The 15,895-nt window shown below is 42.9% G+C and overlaps 1 protein-coding gene across 6 annotated transcripts in view; it reads left to right on the forward strand.

Annotated features, from left to right (window-relative positions):
* The window catches only part of parvb (parvin, beta), a 28,099-nt gene extending 12,848 nt beyond the window's left edge, over positions 1-15,251 (forward strand). For 3 of the 6 annotated variants that reach the window (XM_015963972.3, XM_070550300.1, XM_054733594.2), the window contains exons 2-13: positions 6,321-6,410; positions 6,728-6,798; positions 6,897-6,999; positions 9,521-9,661; positions 10,437-10,552; positions 11,178-11,236; positions 11,355-11,374; positions 12,280-12,341; positions 12,428-12,496; positions 12,587-12,688; positions 12,773-12,845; positions 14,460-15,251. In XM_015963972.3, coding sequence (XP_015819458.2) covers positions 6,321-6,410; positions 6,728-6,798; positions 6,897-6,999; positions 9,521-9,661; positions 10,437-10,552; positions 11,178-11,236; positions 11,355-11,374; positions 12,280-12,341; positions 12,428-12,496; positions 12,587-12,688; positions 12,773-12,845; positions 14,460-14,536 — 983 coding nt within the window. In that variant the 3' untranslated portion in view covers positions 14,537-15,251. Of the gene's footprint in view, positions 1-6,320; positions 6,411-6,705; positions 6,799-6,896; positions 7,000-9,520; positions 9,662-10,436; positions 10,553-11,177; positions 11,237-11,354; positions 11,375-12,279; positions 12,342-12,427; positions 12,497-12,586; positions 12,689-12,772; positions 12,846-14,459 lie in introns of all 6 variants that reach the window. The other 3 variants (XM_015963973.3, XM_070550301.1, XM_054733595.2) reach the window with 1 other exon arrangement.
* The last annotated feature ends 644 nt before the right edge of the window (positions 15,252-15,895 follow it).

Here is a 15,895-nt window from a genome sequence, read left to right on the forward strand (position 1 = left end):
AGCTGGCGAACGGGGAACCGCCAGCTGCAGCGTAGGGAGGGAAGAACTCCGACAGGCTGCCCACTTCTTCCTCCTCACCTGCTGACCGCCGTGTCTGGTGGATTGTCCCGGCGGCGGAGCAGCTTGGATGCCGGATCCCTGAGGCCAAACTGGTCGAGGCTCTGAGCCCGAAGGAGCTGGTTGGACAGCTTGAGGCTTCGGGCGCTTTGGGATCCGGAACTGAGGCTGGGCTCGGGCAGCTGCCTGAGGCAGGTTCGGCCGAGCCGGCAGCGCCGGTGAGGGTTTGCGGGGAAGGCAGAGATGAAGGGCTTCATCCTCTTTCTTTTTGGCCGCACACCGTTGCTGCATTGATGCCAGGGCAGAGCCAAAAATGCCTTCAGGCACGATTGGCATGTCCAAAATGTCCTCCTTCTCTCTCTCTCAGAGAGGTTGGTGAGGTTCAGCCATCGTGCACGTTCTTGAAGCACCATCATGCCCATAGCTTTAGCCGTAGCATGGACCGCGCAGCGCTGCACACGCAGGCAGATGTCGGTCAGTACGGTGATTTCCTCACACACCTCCGGGTCCGGCTTCGTATTCATGTCCTCACAGAGCTCGGCTTGGTACGCCGAGAGCATGGAGGAGACATTCAAAGCTCGGACCGATATGGCAGCAGCCTTGTACGCCCTCTCGTTCAGCGCCGACTGGAAGCGGTCCGCCTTCGCAGGGAGAGCGGGAGGCCTAGAGGAAGTCGCCGAGAGCCGTGGGTGCAGGTGGGCTGCAACCAGCGGTTCCATCGGCGGCATGCGAAGCATGCCAGCCTTCTCCATCCCTTCGAAGTCCAGCGAGGAGGCTCCTTGGACAGGAGACCTGGAGCTGAACGGGTGTTTGTCCCAGGAGGACCTCACTTCTTGGAGTAGCTCCGGGAAGGCGGGAAGGAGGGGCTTTGCCGCCCTCGTGGCCTGAGGCAGCTTCTTTCCCTCGTAGCGGGATCTGACAGCCTCAGTGACCACGGTGGGCCAAGGGATGTTGAGCCTGGTCGCAGCGCGTCGGCAGACTGACTGCATGTCCAGGTGGGCGGCCGGAGAAGCCGCTCCATCCCTGGGAGAGGACGGAAAGCTAGGCATGGAGGCCTGAGCGATGGGGAGAAAGACGTCGTCCTCCTCATCCTCCTCTGAAATGAGGAGTTCCGAGGTGTCCTCGTCGTCTCCGTAGTCCAACTCCAACACGTCCTCGGCGGGGTGGCTCGGACCGGCCAGTTCGAGCTGTGAGCCCCAGCTGAGTTCGGCACACGGTTCCGGCTCCGGGAGAACATGTTCGCTGGCGTCCCCAGGCGGTGGCCCAGGGGCCGGCAGGCAAGGGTCCTTCCCCGACAGGCTAGCTTGGCGTGCTAGCCGCCGGCGAAGGCTCTTCAGGGTGAAGCAAGCGCAGCTCTCACATGACCTGGGGACTTCCAATGCCAGCTGGGCGTGTTCCAGCCCAAGGCAGCTTGAGCAGACCCTGTGTGGGTCTTTGCTTGAGATTTTGTTCCCACAGGTACAGAGGCGAGCTCCTGCGCCGTCGACTCCTCTGGTGGGAGGAGCGTCTTCCATGTTGGCTAACTGGTGTGTTAGCATAGAACGAACAGATGCACTGGAGTGTGAAGCTGCTTGTTATGCCCCGAGCCTATGGTGAAGGTCAGGACAGAAGGACGGTAAGTTAACGTTCGGCGACGGAGAGAATATTAGAAGGCTCCGTCTGTGAACAGTTGAGCTAACTTACCTCAGAGATAAGCGACCACCGAAGCGAGAAGAGGTGATTGAATAGTGCGTACGTTGGGACGCTTGCTACTTATAGTAGCAGGGGGACGCGTACGTCACGGTCACTGGCCAATCAGGATTGGCGTATTGAGATAAGTGCTTCTGAGGAATCCGCGGAGGGGCGTATCCCATAGTGAGACATCGAAACGAATGTTAAGAAAGAGAACACAACATGGCAGTGCCTGAAAACAGGAATTCCTAGATTCATTTTGAAATAACAGAAGGTAAAAATACTTGGTTTACATTAATTGCATTTATAGTTATCAATCATCAGTTGTAGATGCACTTCCTGTCATTACTTTGAGAGTTTCATTAAAGCATGTCCACTGATTAACAATTCATTTTGCTAATAAAACAAACAAATTGAGCTACGTCCCACACAAATACAGCGAGGAACATAAATATTTGAATACCCAGATTGTCCGAGTTCTCCCAGTCAGGAATCATGGAGGGGTCTGAAAGTCACGTTGTACGTGCATTCCCACTGTGAGAGGCAGCAATAAAAAATAACAGGAAATCACAGTAGGAATTTATTTGTATTGCACTGCTGCATTTAAGTGTTTCAACACCTGAAAAAACAGTGTTACTTTTTGGTACAGAAACTTTTGTTTGCAGTTACAGAGGTCAATAATTTCCTGTAGTTCTTGACCAGGTTTGCACATACTGCAGCAGGGATTTTGGCCCACTCCTCCACACAGATCTCCTTTAGATATGTCAGGTTTCAGGGCTGTCGCTGAGCAACACTGAGTTTCAGCTTTCTCCAAACAGTTTATCTCAGATTTAGGGCTGGAGACCGGCTAGGCCCTTTCCAGAACCTTGATATGCCTTTAACAGAGCCACTCCTTGGTTAACCTGGCTGTGTACTTCAGTTCATTGTCATGTTGGAAGATCCAGCCGTGACCCATCTTCAGTGCTCTGACTGAGGGAAGGAGGTTACATGGCCCCATTCATCATTGCGGTCGTCCTGTCCCCTTGGCAGAAAAGCACCCCCAAAGCATGATATTTTCACCTCCGTGCTTCACATTAGGGGTGTTGTTCTTGGGATGAAACTCATCTTTCTTTTTCCTTCAAACACGGCGAGAAGAATTTAGACCAAAACTTTTTATTCTGGTCTCATCTGACCACATGGCTCCTCTGGATCATCCAGATGGTCGTTGGCAAACTTCAGACGGGCCTGGATATGTGATGGCTTGAGCAGGGGAACCTCCGTGTAAAGCATCATTTTAAACCATGACAGCGTAGTGTTCTACTGACAGTGACCTTTGAACCTGTGGTTTCAGCTCCCTTCATGTCATTGACCAGCTCCTCCCATCTAGTTCTGGGCTGATTTCACCTTTCCTATCATCAGTGATTCTCCACCAGGTCAGACCTTGCGTGGAGCCTTATCTGAGGAAGGCTGACAGTCGCCTTTGGCCTCTGCCATTAACAATTGCTCCAAGAGTTGATCTATTTTCCTCAAGCTGCTTGGTGATTGCCCCGTAGCTTTTTCCAGCCTTGTGGAGATCCACAATTTTGTCTCTGATGTCTCTTGACAGCTCTTTGGTCTTGCCCATGGTAGTAAATGGAGTCTGACTGAGGTCCAATCCCAATACTCGTTTTTCCACCTTTGCGCCCTTCAATTCCGCGACCCTGACCAGGGGTTCAAGTGCGTAGGGTGTCTCGATTCTCAAATGCGGAAGTTTATCACGCCCATTTAGCACCCTTTATCCACACTTCACCGAAGTCCGCATCGCTGTGGACAGGTGTCTTTAACAAGCTCAAACAAGTGCTACATGGACTAGAGGTGGAGAGTGACAGGTTTTTGTGAGCCAGAATTCCAAATACTTACGTGTAGCAGGTAAATACAAATAAATTATTTAAAATCATTCTAAATGCTGTCTCTCTGAATTTAAGACCCCTCCATGATTTCTACCAGAAGTGTGACCAAGTCACTGTTTTGCAAGTTACAAGTAAATCACAAATGTTTCTGGTCAAGTTTTGAGTCACGTTCAAGTCAAAGACAACGAAATCCATGTCGAGTCCAAAGTCAATGATGTGGAAGTTGTTAGGTCATTTTTATTGATCTCGCATTACCTCAAAGAAAGTTCAAAACACACAGAGGGATTAGATTGATAATTTGGTAAATTGTAAACAACCCACAACAAACAACAAAATACTTTGCAAAGGGTGAGAGAATCAATACACACCAGAGAAAAAAGCCAGTTTCCTCTCACAACACAAGCAAGGCTGGAGAGAGACTTTATTTGGGAACACACACACAAAGTTAGAGGTAAACAACACACACACACAAATTCTTTACAGACAGTCAACCGAGTGCAGAACACATTGGTCTGGCTTCTAATCATAATTAAAAGTACTCAGGCGAGGTCGGGTTTCCTGCACCTTATTTAAATGTAAATGAGCGTTGATGAACCTCTGTTTGAAATAACAACACCAGACAAATTATTAACAAGGTGAGGCGAAAATCACTTTTTATCTATCAGAAGTCATTGACTTTGAATTTTCAAGTCATATTCAAGTCATCTGTCCAACTACAATTTAATGACAATGATAATAAATAAATGCTAGAAATAAAGCTTCTTAAAACTTCATTTATTTGCTCAAACAAGCAGAAAGTGCACCTGAAACTGATTATAAACAAAGTGCTGCTGCATTTAGCAGAACAAAATAAAACCCTGAACGACGAATGATTTATGATTTTGTCCATGTTGTGCCACTTTTGTATTAAAATATCAAATAAAGTCAAGTCCCATTAGCTGTCACACACACAGGTGTGTGTGCGAAATGTGTTCTCCGCATTTGACCCATCCCCTGGGGGAGCGGTGAGCTGCAGACACAGCCGCGCTCGGGAACTATTTGGTGGTTTAACCCCCAATCCAACCCCTTAATGCTGAGTGTCAAGCAGGGAGGCACTGGGTCACATTTTTTCAAAGTCTTTGGTATGACCCGACCAGGAATCGAACCCCTGATCTCCCAGTCTCAGGGTGGACACTCTACCACTAGGTCACTGAGAAAGGTTCGATATACTCATGTCATCATCAAGTCAACAGTCGCAAGTAATTGGCGTTCAAGTCCGAGTCAAGTCGTAAGTCTCTTTTATCAAGTCAGAAATCATTAAAATAATGACTCGAGTCTGACTCGAGTCCAAGTCATGTGACTGGAGTCCACACCTCTGATTTCTACCCACCACAATGAGTTTAATGAGTTTATGAGAAATTAAAATCAATAGTACAATAAAAATAGTACAACAAAAAACATTTGCAGGTTTACAAGCAAACACACGACTTACACAGTTCTAAGAATGGGTGCAGGCAGAAGCATAAGCTTATAACCCCAAACCCTTTGAACTTAAGCAAAATTTGAGAATAGCATACCAATTCCATGATGTATACATCATTATTGAAATTTATGGGAATATATTCAAATCCCCATCCTTGCTTTATAAAAAATAATGACCTTTAATATTTTATGCATTTTTTTCATCGACTTGATTCATAGTATTTAATCACATTTGATTTAAAAATACCCTTAAACTTTACCATTGTTGAACAATCTTTTTGCTCCTGGTCTAATTTATTCCATACATCAACCCCAACACAACAAATACAAAGTTGTTTCATTTTAGTTCTTACTTTAGGCTTTCTAAACATTTTATACCCTCTGAGATCATAAACACTCTCTCTGATCTGGAACAGATCCTGAATTTGTTTTGGCATCAAATTATTCATCACTTTATACTGCAGTTCTAAATGTAACTAATTATCTTAGCGTCAATACTTTTAAATGAATAAAAAGTAAATGTGTATGCTCTCTACAAGCTGCTTTATTTACAAGTTGAATTGCTCTCTTCTGAATTATAAAAAAAGGCTTTAAGTGGGTTTCGTAGGTATTTCCCCACACTTCAACACAATGCATGAAATAAGGCAGAATTAAAGAACAATACAAAAGATTTAGATAACTGCTGATGATTTAGATAACTGTAAGTGAGTCAATACATGGTTTCCAATTTTTCTATGGTTACGCCAAGAAATTTTATTTCATTCACTCTTTCAATTTCTGTATTATTTATTTTGAGACGTGTATCCACTGAAATTGCTCTATTAGTAAATAGGATAAATTTTGTTTTATTTAGATTTAAAGTTAATTTATTTAAATTAAACCAACACTTTAATGCATCAAATTCTTTCTCAACCTTGTCCATTAATGTTATTAAAATTTCCCCAAAACTTAGAACATTAGTATCATCTGCAAATAGTATGAAATGCAATGTTTTAGAAACTAAACATATGTCATTGATATAAAGAATAAACAGAAGGGACCTAACACTGACCCCTGTGGGATACCGGTGAAAATCATAGGGTTTTCACATACTTTTGTTCCTCACTGTACAGGCGAAATATTATTACCCACACTTTAGAAGGAGGACATAAAAGATCCATAGCACGATAAAAAAGCACTCCAACCCTAAGAAGATTTAGTTTGGTTTTCTTCAGTTGCTGTTTGGTGAAAAGCTTCATGTTTTTGTATATTTTGTCTTAATAGTGAGTGATCTCCATGAGGAGGGAAGAAATGCCATCAATGCTCCGCTGCTTCCCTTGGGGACAGAGATCTATCCTGAAGACACTTTGCTGGGTAAGTACACCTCACTACAGAAACATCTTTTTCCAGATGAAGCAAACAAATTTGTATTTTAAAGGTCATTCAGGCTATGATGGACTGAAACTTTCTCTGACTGATGGGGATTTCAACAGCAGAGAAGCAGGAAATGAAAGTGGGTGGAGTGTGCAAGGCCTTCATTAGTCACAAGAAATCACCTCTGACAAAGTGTGAAGGAAAATATTTCATCATTTTCTGTTACTGGATTGACAAACCATGTCATCAAAGGGAAATCAAAATGACAAAATAATTAAAGCTATATATTTTTTAGGGTTTGATGTTGTTTTCCACAGAGGAAAATGCTGAGAGGATGATGTTGGACCCAACTTCTCGAGAGAACCTTAAATTCAGTGATCTCCTGAAGGTAATCAGGGGTCAAACACAAGCTTGAATGAAAATATCTGAGTGCAATGTCAAATACGAGGGGAGTTGGTGCAAGCGTCATCATTGGTTTTCTTGCAGGTTCTGATTGAGTGGATCAACAGTGAACTGGAGGAGGACCGGATCATAGTGAAAGACCTGGAGGAGGACTGTTATGATGGACAGGTTCTGCAGAAGTTATTTGGTAGGGAGCTGTTATTAGGTCAGAAAAGCAAAAGTTTGAAAAGTTAAAAGAGATTTTCTTTCTTGCAGATCTGCTTGATGATTTTGCATGGTGTTAATTATTAGTATTTCTGAAGCATTAGTGATTCAGATCCTTCCTATTGCACATTTCCTTTATATCTAATGACTGCGTCAGCACCAGCGTGAGGAAAAAGTGTAAATAGTGTCTTGTAATTTTTTGGAGGCTTCCCCCTACTGGCTGACTGTTGTCTCTGCACTTCTAACCTGCCCCCCAATTTTATTTGCACCTTATACACTTCCACCAATGACATTCCACGCAAACACACACTTAGGGCCTTGGGAGTGAGCACATTCAATGGCACTTGGCAGGGGGATTTCTCAGCCTCCTCCCGAGTGCCGGTGCCCACTTCCAATTTTAAACTGCACTTAGACACCGAGGGCTGTGGGTGCAAGTGGGGTGGTGCGGTGGCATCCGCTGGCATAGGCCAGACAATGCCTGCACTGTCCGCTCACCACAGCCATGGAATACACCTCATCAACACACAACACTATAATGGAGCAGGCGGAGGGAGACTAGGGGTCTTAGCACACCTCTGTTATTGCTTGGCTTCCTGGGGCTGGAGACTGGGGGGGGGGGGGGGGTCTCGCCATCTGGTTGGGGTCTGGGGTGGTGGGTTGCTGTGCTCGGAGTTGGGCGGGGGAGCCTGCTCATCGGCACCCCAGCAGAAAGGGTCAAACTCTGGTTACCGGTGATGGTTGTACCCAGTGTGCAGCAGTACCGGGACCAGAGTAAATAGGGTGTGTATGGGGAGCATGAGTGGGTGTCCGGCGTGCATTTTTGTAAGTCTTTGGTTGTATGTGTATGTGTGAGCATGAGGGAGGGAGTGTGTGACTGTGTGACTGTGTTTGTGTATGACTGTATATGTCAGGTGGGGCCTTTGACACCTCTCCTCTCCTGGAACCTCCTTTGATGATATAGATCTTCGTCTCTCCTCCCCCTGCCACACCTGGTGTAGGGTGTGGTGCCTTGGTCTGCCTGAGTGTTCGTGGCTCCCGGGTCAGGGAGTTTAAGATCTTTGGCGCCTGCCTGATCAATCCCGGTGGCTGCCTGGTGGGGTCTGGGTCCCTGGGCTCTGCTGGGTCCCCGGCGGGGGTGGTCGCCCCTGGGTCCCGGGTCGCTGGGTCCCGGGCTCGGCCGGCTAGGGGGTGGGAGGCTGCGGGCGGGTCTGTGGGCTTGCCGCTGATATCTCCCGGGACTCTGCCGGCTGCTGGTTGTGGCCCCCCGGGGCGATCCTCTGTGCCTCTCGAGGGGGGCGGGGGGCCTTTCTGGTTGCAGTCCCCTTGGGGTTCCTGTGTTCTGGGGCAGCGCCTGGATCTCTGGGACTTGGAGCTCCCCCCGTCTCCTACGCATCTTTGGGGGCAGATCTGTGGTCCCTCACACTCTCTATTGGACGCTCCTATAGAGAAACCTTACATATACAAGCGCGTGTACACACACAGGTGCTCACATGGTGCTCTCATAAGTATGGGCTTGGGCACATTCAACACTTGTCTCAAGGCTGTTGTTGCCACAAAATGCACTGTGATTTATTAACGTGTTCAGTTAAACAATGTTGATTTTATATTTCATCATCACGTTGACTCATTAATAGCTTGCTCCTGATGTATTGTTGTGTGTCCCATTTTTTTCTGCTCTTCTCTTTCTGCAGGTCTAGAAGCAGACTCTTGTTCATTATTGTTTATTTTTGTGGAACCCCCCCCCCCCACCCCCCCCCTTCTCTCTTCCCACCATTTGTCTTTACCTTTCTCTTTCACCTCTGTCTCCGTGTCTGGTCGGAATTACAAAGCATTCAAAAACAATAACAATAAAATTTGAAGTATCAGGAGTGACATTTAAAGCAGACGCTTTGATGCTCCACCTGAGAATAAATCTGTAAGGCTTGTTACCAGCATTAGAACCCAAACTTCACACTGTTATTAACTGACACTTATATATTCTTCTAGTAAACCTGCTTTTTTCCTCATAAAATTCCTCTGCCAAATTATTAATTAATTAATTATCAATTTGATGCCTAATATTCCTAAAATATTAGAAAATTGAATGTAAATGCAAACCCTTGCATAATTTTATGTAATTTCATGGCTAGTGTTAAAGCCTCTAAGTCCTCCAGCTCATGCAGTGTATCTCTTGCAAGTCTCTTGCTGCATTCATGTTGCTGCGGTTACATTTTTCCAACTTTTGGTGAATTAATATTTGAACACACGCTTGAGCTAAGCCTCCTAAATCCTTCTCACATACTTCTTAAAGTATAAAAGTCTCACTGTGGAAGTCACTGAGTATTTCTAAGATTTATCTCCCATATTTTTGTGGTTTAGTCATTACTTTGTGACATTTAGTGCCTGGCCCCTACTCAGTATGGCTCTGTTTTAGTGTAATCAGGATTTGATGATTGTTTTTGATATGTGGATTATAAATGTGAATGTGAGCATCTTTTCCCTTTTATCTTTCCTGATGGTTATAGAGAAGCTGTCAGGCAGGAAGCTGAATGTAGCGGAGGTTACCCAGTCAGAGATCGGCCAGAAGCAGAAGCTTACGACTGTTCTGGAGGCCGTCAACCATCTGCTGAGGCCTCATGGCTGGACCATCGAGTGGAGTGTAGACGGTGAGTTTAACCGCCCAGTTATAATACACAGAGGCAAATCAATGTGCTCCACTTATGCCACTGAAATGTAACATGAGATTTAAAGGCCTTTGATGTGTGAGGTCATTTAGGGCTGCACTTTCAGCTGTGCAGCCAGGTGGCAGGTATAAGGATGATGGTGAGGTGAGGTTGGCTTTGAAAGCTGTTGACCCCATGCTTGTCCACCAGCTCACTTTGACTTTGTTGTTTTATTTATGAGCTTGAATGTCCAACTCATTGGAAGTCGTTGCGCTTGATGTGAAATGCAGTAAATGAATGAAGAAATGTGGCAAACTTTAGTGCAGTCTGTCCCAGGTTTAGCTTACTGCGGGAATTGTCCCTGTTGGTCATCCCAAAGGCTCGTCTGAAAACCTGTGGAGATAGAGCTTTTTCAGTGGCTGGCCTTCTGGAACAGCCTTCACATACAGCCTAGGACTTCTCAGAGTTTGGAGCATTTTAAGTCGTTACTTAAAACTTATCTCTTTGACCTGGTTGATCTGTGCAGCTATACTTTTACCTAGTTTTGACTGTGGTTTTATTACTTGATCTTGTAGTTATTGTCATTTTATTTATGTTTTTATTAATTTTTTGGTATTTGTCTACTTTTGAACATTTTTATGTTTTATTATGGGTGTGTTTTATGTGGCTGCATTGTTGTGTACAGCACTTTAGGTTGTGTGAGCAACAGTAAAGGTGCTCTATAAATGAAGTTGCAGCAAGCCTGAGTGACTGCTTTTTATTCTGGTTACCTTGGCAGCCATCCATTCAAAGAACCTGGTGGCCATTGTTTACCTACTGGTTGCGCTGGCCATGCACTTCCAGGCTCCCATCAGATTACCGGAGCACGTTTCAGTCCAGGTGGTGGTGGTCAAGGTAAACATCCCTTCAAAATGTTGACTATTAAAAATGTCATTCACATGTGCACTATTTTATGCAACTTATAATGAAGTTATAACATTATATTAACACAAACAAATGTGCTTTAATTTTTGACAGAAGAAGAAATATGTTCATGAAATCTTCTAATTGAGTTTAGATTTTTATTAAAAGCTCTTTTTTGCCTTCTGGTGGTTCTCAATACGTTAAATATTGACCATAAAAAGGTGTGAACACATTTCTCTGTGAATGTCTGTGATTTAGACTCAGTGACCTCTGATCTGTCACACAAAACAGCACATCATCTGCATAAATGCACAATGTATGGCATTGTGTGGCTAACATTAGCTGTAGCATGAAGCTGCATATTTGTAGATTAGTTGCTTAGTAAAATTTTATTACAATAATTCCATCTTTGTGGCTTATGCTGCCTAGCCTGTAGCATAGTCTTGGTTAGGGGGTTACGCAGCGGTATTCTCTTAGCCGGCACACAACCAGTAAACTGTAGGGTCTAGGGTCACATTTATTTATAGTCTGTTATAACAAAACAGGAAGATTTTACCAATTTGTACAATATTCAGATTATACCCCTAAATTCACTGTTATTTTTGACTCTGTGCAGAAAAGAGAAGGAATCCTGCAGACCGCCGTGATGACCAAGGAGCTGACGAGCACCACAGAGTAAGAGCTGCTGTGTCTTTTGTCAGGGTTTTTAATCCGTGAATTTTATTATGCTGGCAAAAACAAGAAAGAAATGGTTAAATAAATATTCATTATTTTTCTTTTTTTTAAATTTCAGAATGATGTTGGGAAAATTTGGTGAGTCAACGCCACAAAACAGCTTCATTTAGCTTCAGTTGTTTTAATGACTACTTTTACTTCTATTTAAATAACAGGTTGTGATGAAGTTTAACATGAGAGAAAAATAAGAGAAGTTGGCTTTACAATTGTATGAAAGTGCATTAAAGATGCATTATGTGGAAATGAAGTAAACATGACATCCTGTGGTAGAATTTGGTTACTGCAACCATTTTAACCAACTCTGGAGCTTTTTGCCGGCCGGTCTTCAAATTACAATTGTTGGCGCTGCAGCATTAGCTCGCAGGAAACACGGCAACCCCACACTCACTGATGGTAAACAGTAGTTAGGTCCCTCCTTCCTTTGTCAAGGACAAAAACGGACAATCCCTGCAGCCAGCTGGATATGAATATGCTTCAGTACAACCTTCCTTCCAAAATGACTCAAACATTAGACTCTTTTGGGATTTTCTCGCTGTAAAATTCTCACTGTATTGTCACACAATGCACCTTTAAAGTAACTATTAAAATTTTTGGTCATTTAACACAAATTTTGTTTTGTTTGTCAAAACAGAACAAAAGTCAAAACATTTCATTACAGTTTTGGGTGTTAAACCTAGAAGAGAATAATAAGTTTAGGAGCAAAAGGTCATTTAAAGAACACGTTTTGTGTAGAACGCTAGTTTCAGCATTAAATGTACATTTTAGATGACCTTTTTTTACTTAAATGGCTATAAAAGTTTTTATTTTTTATTTTTTGTTACAAAGTCCTGATGAATCAAAAAGTAAAGTTTCTAATGAAGATTAGTTTGGTTAGTCTTATATTTTTTACACCAGCTCCCCAAATGTAACTGCTTACATTTACATGTAAAATGCTGTAATGTCAACAGATGTTTTTATAATTCTTTTGTAAATCTGTTGAACAGAGAGAGACGCGTTTGACACGTTGCTGGATCACGCCCCCGACAAGCTCAATGTTGTCAAATCGGTAATGAAAACTCAGCACCACTGTCCAGCACTATCTGGTGAGGATGTGTTGTCGTATGAATCAGCCACAGGTGTTTATTTTTCTAGTCCCTCATCACCTTTGTGAACAAACACCTGAACAAGCTGAACTTGGAGGTGACTGAGCTGGAATCTCAGGTGAGTGAAAACGAACTGACCGAGTCCAGTGGGTGATTGTTATTATCAGTGTCATGCTTTTGGTGTGTGTGTGTGTGTGTGTGTGTTCAGTTTGCAGATGGAGTGTATTTAATTTTGCTGATGGGGCTGCTAGAGGACTATTTTGTGCCGTTGTACAACTTCTTCCTCACCCCAGAGAACTTTGAGCAGAAGGTTGTTTTAACTAGTAAAATAAAAAGTTTAAAGATGGAAGAGAATAATAAGGAAAGTAAAAACTGTTGGTTTATCTCCGTTTAGGTCCACAATGTTGCCTTTGCCTTTGAACTGATGCAGGATGGAGGCCTGAAGAAACCCAAAGCAAGGCCAGAAGGTATTTTACTATTTTATTACAATCTTTTAACGTCTAATAAGGAATTTACAACAGAATAATTAAAGCAGAATGAGATAAACAATGATGAGAAATCGCTGTTTTAGTTTCTTACGACAGCTGTCCAGCAGGTGGAGCCCTTAAACTTCTGATGACTAACTCACTCTGTTCTGTTCTCTAATCCTTTTTATGAAATGCAAAACTAATGATGCATATAAAATGTACTCAGAGGATTATGGCCACTATAATGAAGGAAAAACTAATAATTTCTCTCACAATTCAGGCTTGTGTCTTCTGAGAACGAAGTCAGAATTACTACATTTAATTTACATATTGAACCAAACCTTTGTGCAAAATTACTATTTTTGATTATTTCTGTTTCTTCCTTTTAAAAAACCTTAAACTGGAACAGTCATCTAGGCAATACCTCTGCAGTGGTCTCTAGTAGGAATGGATGCCTTGTAAGTCATGCTCTCGGGAAACAAAGCTCCAGTGCACCATTTTCAGGACTTAGAAGTGAGCCACATCAGAGCTGAACTTCAGACGGCAGGGTTTGGAGTCTTATTTCCTGATATTTGGACATCTCGCCTTTGATTGGCTAACAGTAACACGACTCTACCACTGATTCTGTTTGCTCTGCAACTCTGATGTTTTATCTCCACACTCCACTCCAGAGGAGTTCTGCTGTGTGGTGGCAGGGCTGTCAACATTTTGAAGTTTTCCATGTCTGAGAGTGGGGGTTGCTTTTTCAGCATGACAAATTGGAGGAGTGGTGTGAGAGCATGTGAAGGGGGTCAGATGAGTGCGTCTCATGCTCAGTGTGTGAGAGTTGGCAGCCCTGGGTGGAGTTGCTAATGCTAACAGATAGCTTCTAGTAGTTGAGACGTTCTCTGTTGTTTCCTGGATGCTAAACCAGAAACAGCCTTCCCCGTCGTGAGTCAAGATGGGTGAGTACATGAATGTTAAGTGACAGTGTGATGTAGATCTGTCAAGATTTTCTTATCCTAGAGTTTCACCGTCTGTTTTCCATCAGAAGCTAATGCAGGAGATTGATGTAGGAGACTATTTTCATGTGTAGCCTGCATGAAAAACTCTTGAGTAATTATCAGAAACAAGATTTATAAAATGTTTTTTTCAGTGTTCGACACCTTTAACATTTTGGTTTTAACATTTCCCATCTTTGAGTTGTTTTTTTTTTTTACAAAGAGAAAGTCCCTGCATGCATACTCCACTTCCAAATTGTGCTCTAATTAAAATCATTGAAGCTCTAAAAGTGGCTCTGATTTATATAATTTTTGTTCGTGTATGTGAACTTAAACCCAATGGAGAACTTCAGATGTACCTAAAAAAACACAAGTCTGGTACAGTGGCCCCGCTGTTGTCTGCTAGACAGAGACATACTTTGTACCAAGAATACATCAAATGGTAATCATTTGTGAATTCCTGAGATCTGTTTCAAGCTGCAACTTGGTTCACAAATTACAAAACACCGATTAAATGAAAGCCATTTAAGAACCATCCCATGTTAGGCTCTACAATGCAAACATCTTTATGGAAAAACACTTTTCAGTTTAAACTCATTTGAGCTGCTTCTGTTTTTTTGTTTTTGTTTTTCAGACGTTGTCAACCTGAACCTGAAGTCGACTCTCAGAGTCCTTTACAACCTCTTCACCAACTACAAAAACTCAGACTGATCTTGCTTAGGCCTCAGCCTGTTGTGTGAACACTGCCCTGTGCTTCTGCTGACGTGGTTACGGTCCGGACCCTGGAGGAAGCCACCTGGGACTGAACGACAGCGCCATTATGAGCAGCCTAAACGACCCCGGAGGAGAAAGCCTGTATAAGGCTCTGAATGTTAGCCTTTAGTCATCTCCAATTGTCACTATTTATTTATTCTGTCCTCAAACGTTATCTGCCACGCAAGCAGCAGAGCGACCTTTAGCTTTGCTTTTGAATGCAGTCGTCAGGGGGAAATCATAAAGTTGGAAAGCACGTCTCAGACTGGACTGTCTCTGCAGAAAAGCTTAGAAAGTCACTTACATTTGTGCAGGAAATCTACAGTTTCCCATTAATGTATTTGAAGAAAAATATTCATTTGTTGCAAAGAGGGTTGTTAACTAATTTCATGTTTTGTGTAAGCCTATATGCAAAAATCTGATTATTAGCTTACCTTTGTTGTTTCCTGTGTAAAGGTCTACATGCACTGCAGTGTTAAACATAATATATTGATTTTTATTTTAAGCTGATATTTAATTAAAAATATTTTAAGAAAATCACGAGTTAAATGACATTTGTTAGGTAAAAATGTAAAAATAACAAAGAAATCTAACAAAGCATGTCACAACTAATCAGTTTGAGGCATCATCCACATGGCTGAGTGCAACAATAAAACAGAGCACGTGATCTGGATGTGTGAGGATTTATTTAGACTCGGACTACAAACACAGATAAGATACGGTTGTGAAGATCATGTAATGAATCAGATGGATTAAAGAAGCTGAGACCTTTTGAATGAAAAGAACAACTTTCCATCAACACGCGGTTCAAAAGTCTGCGGCACGGTTTGGGGAAATGGTGCAGATAAGATTGTTTCATAACTCGGGTCATTCTGCAATTCACATAATAAAACAGCAAATATGACAAAGAGGTTTCCAACCGTTACGTTTCTAAAATGTAACAAGAACCGGATCACTTCTATCTTTCAGACTCGGAAAATGGTCTCAACGCCGTCCAAAAGCTTTCAGTGTGGATAAAGGAAGACGTTGTGTAACACAGCTGTGGACATCCCTTTGTTCTAAATGATGAAATTCAACATTTCGTTTTGTCTTAATAACATTTCGGTTATGTGGAGAGAGAACTAATAGACGTTAGTGAGACGTCTCTGTTAAATGTTGCTTCTGGAGTTAAAGCCATAATGATGGCTTTGTTTTTAGTTCCAACACGACCTTTTGTGTTTATGTGTTTAGCAGACGCTCTTGTCCAAAGCGACTTACTAGTTATAATGAAGCCAGCAGGTTGCCCTTGAAGCTAACAACAACCACTGATCAGTCAAT

Source organism: Nothobranchius furzeri, chromosome 4 (genome assembly GCF_043380555.1).
Source record: "Nothobranchius furzeri strain GRZ-AD chromosome 4, NfurGRZ-RIMD1, whole genome shotgun sequence".
NCBI lineage: Eukaryota > Metazoa > Chordata > Actinopteri > Cyprinodontiformes > Nothobranchiidae > Nothobranchius > Nothobranchius furzeri.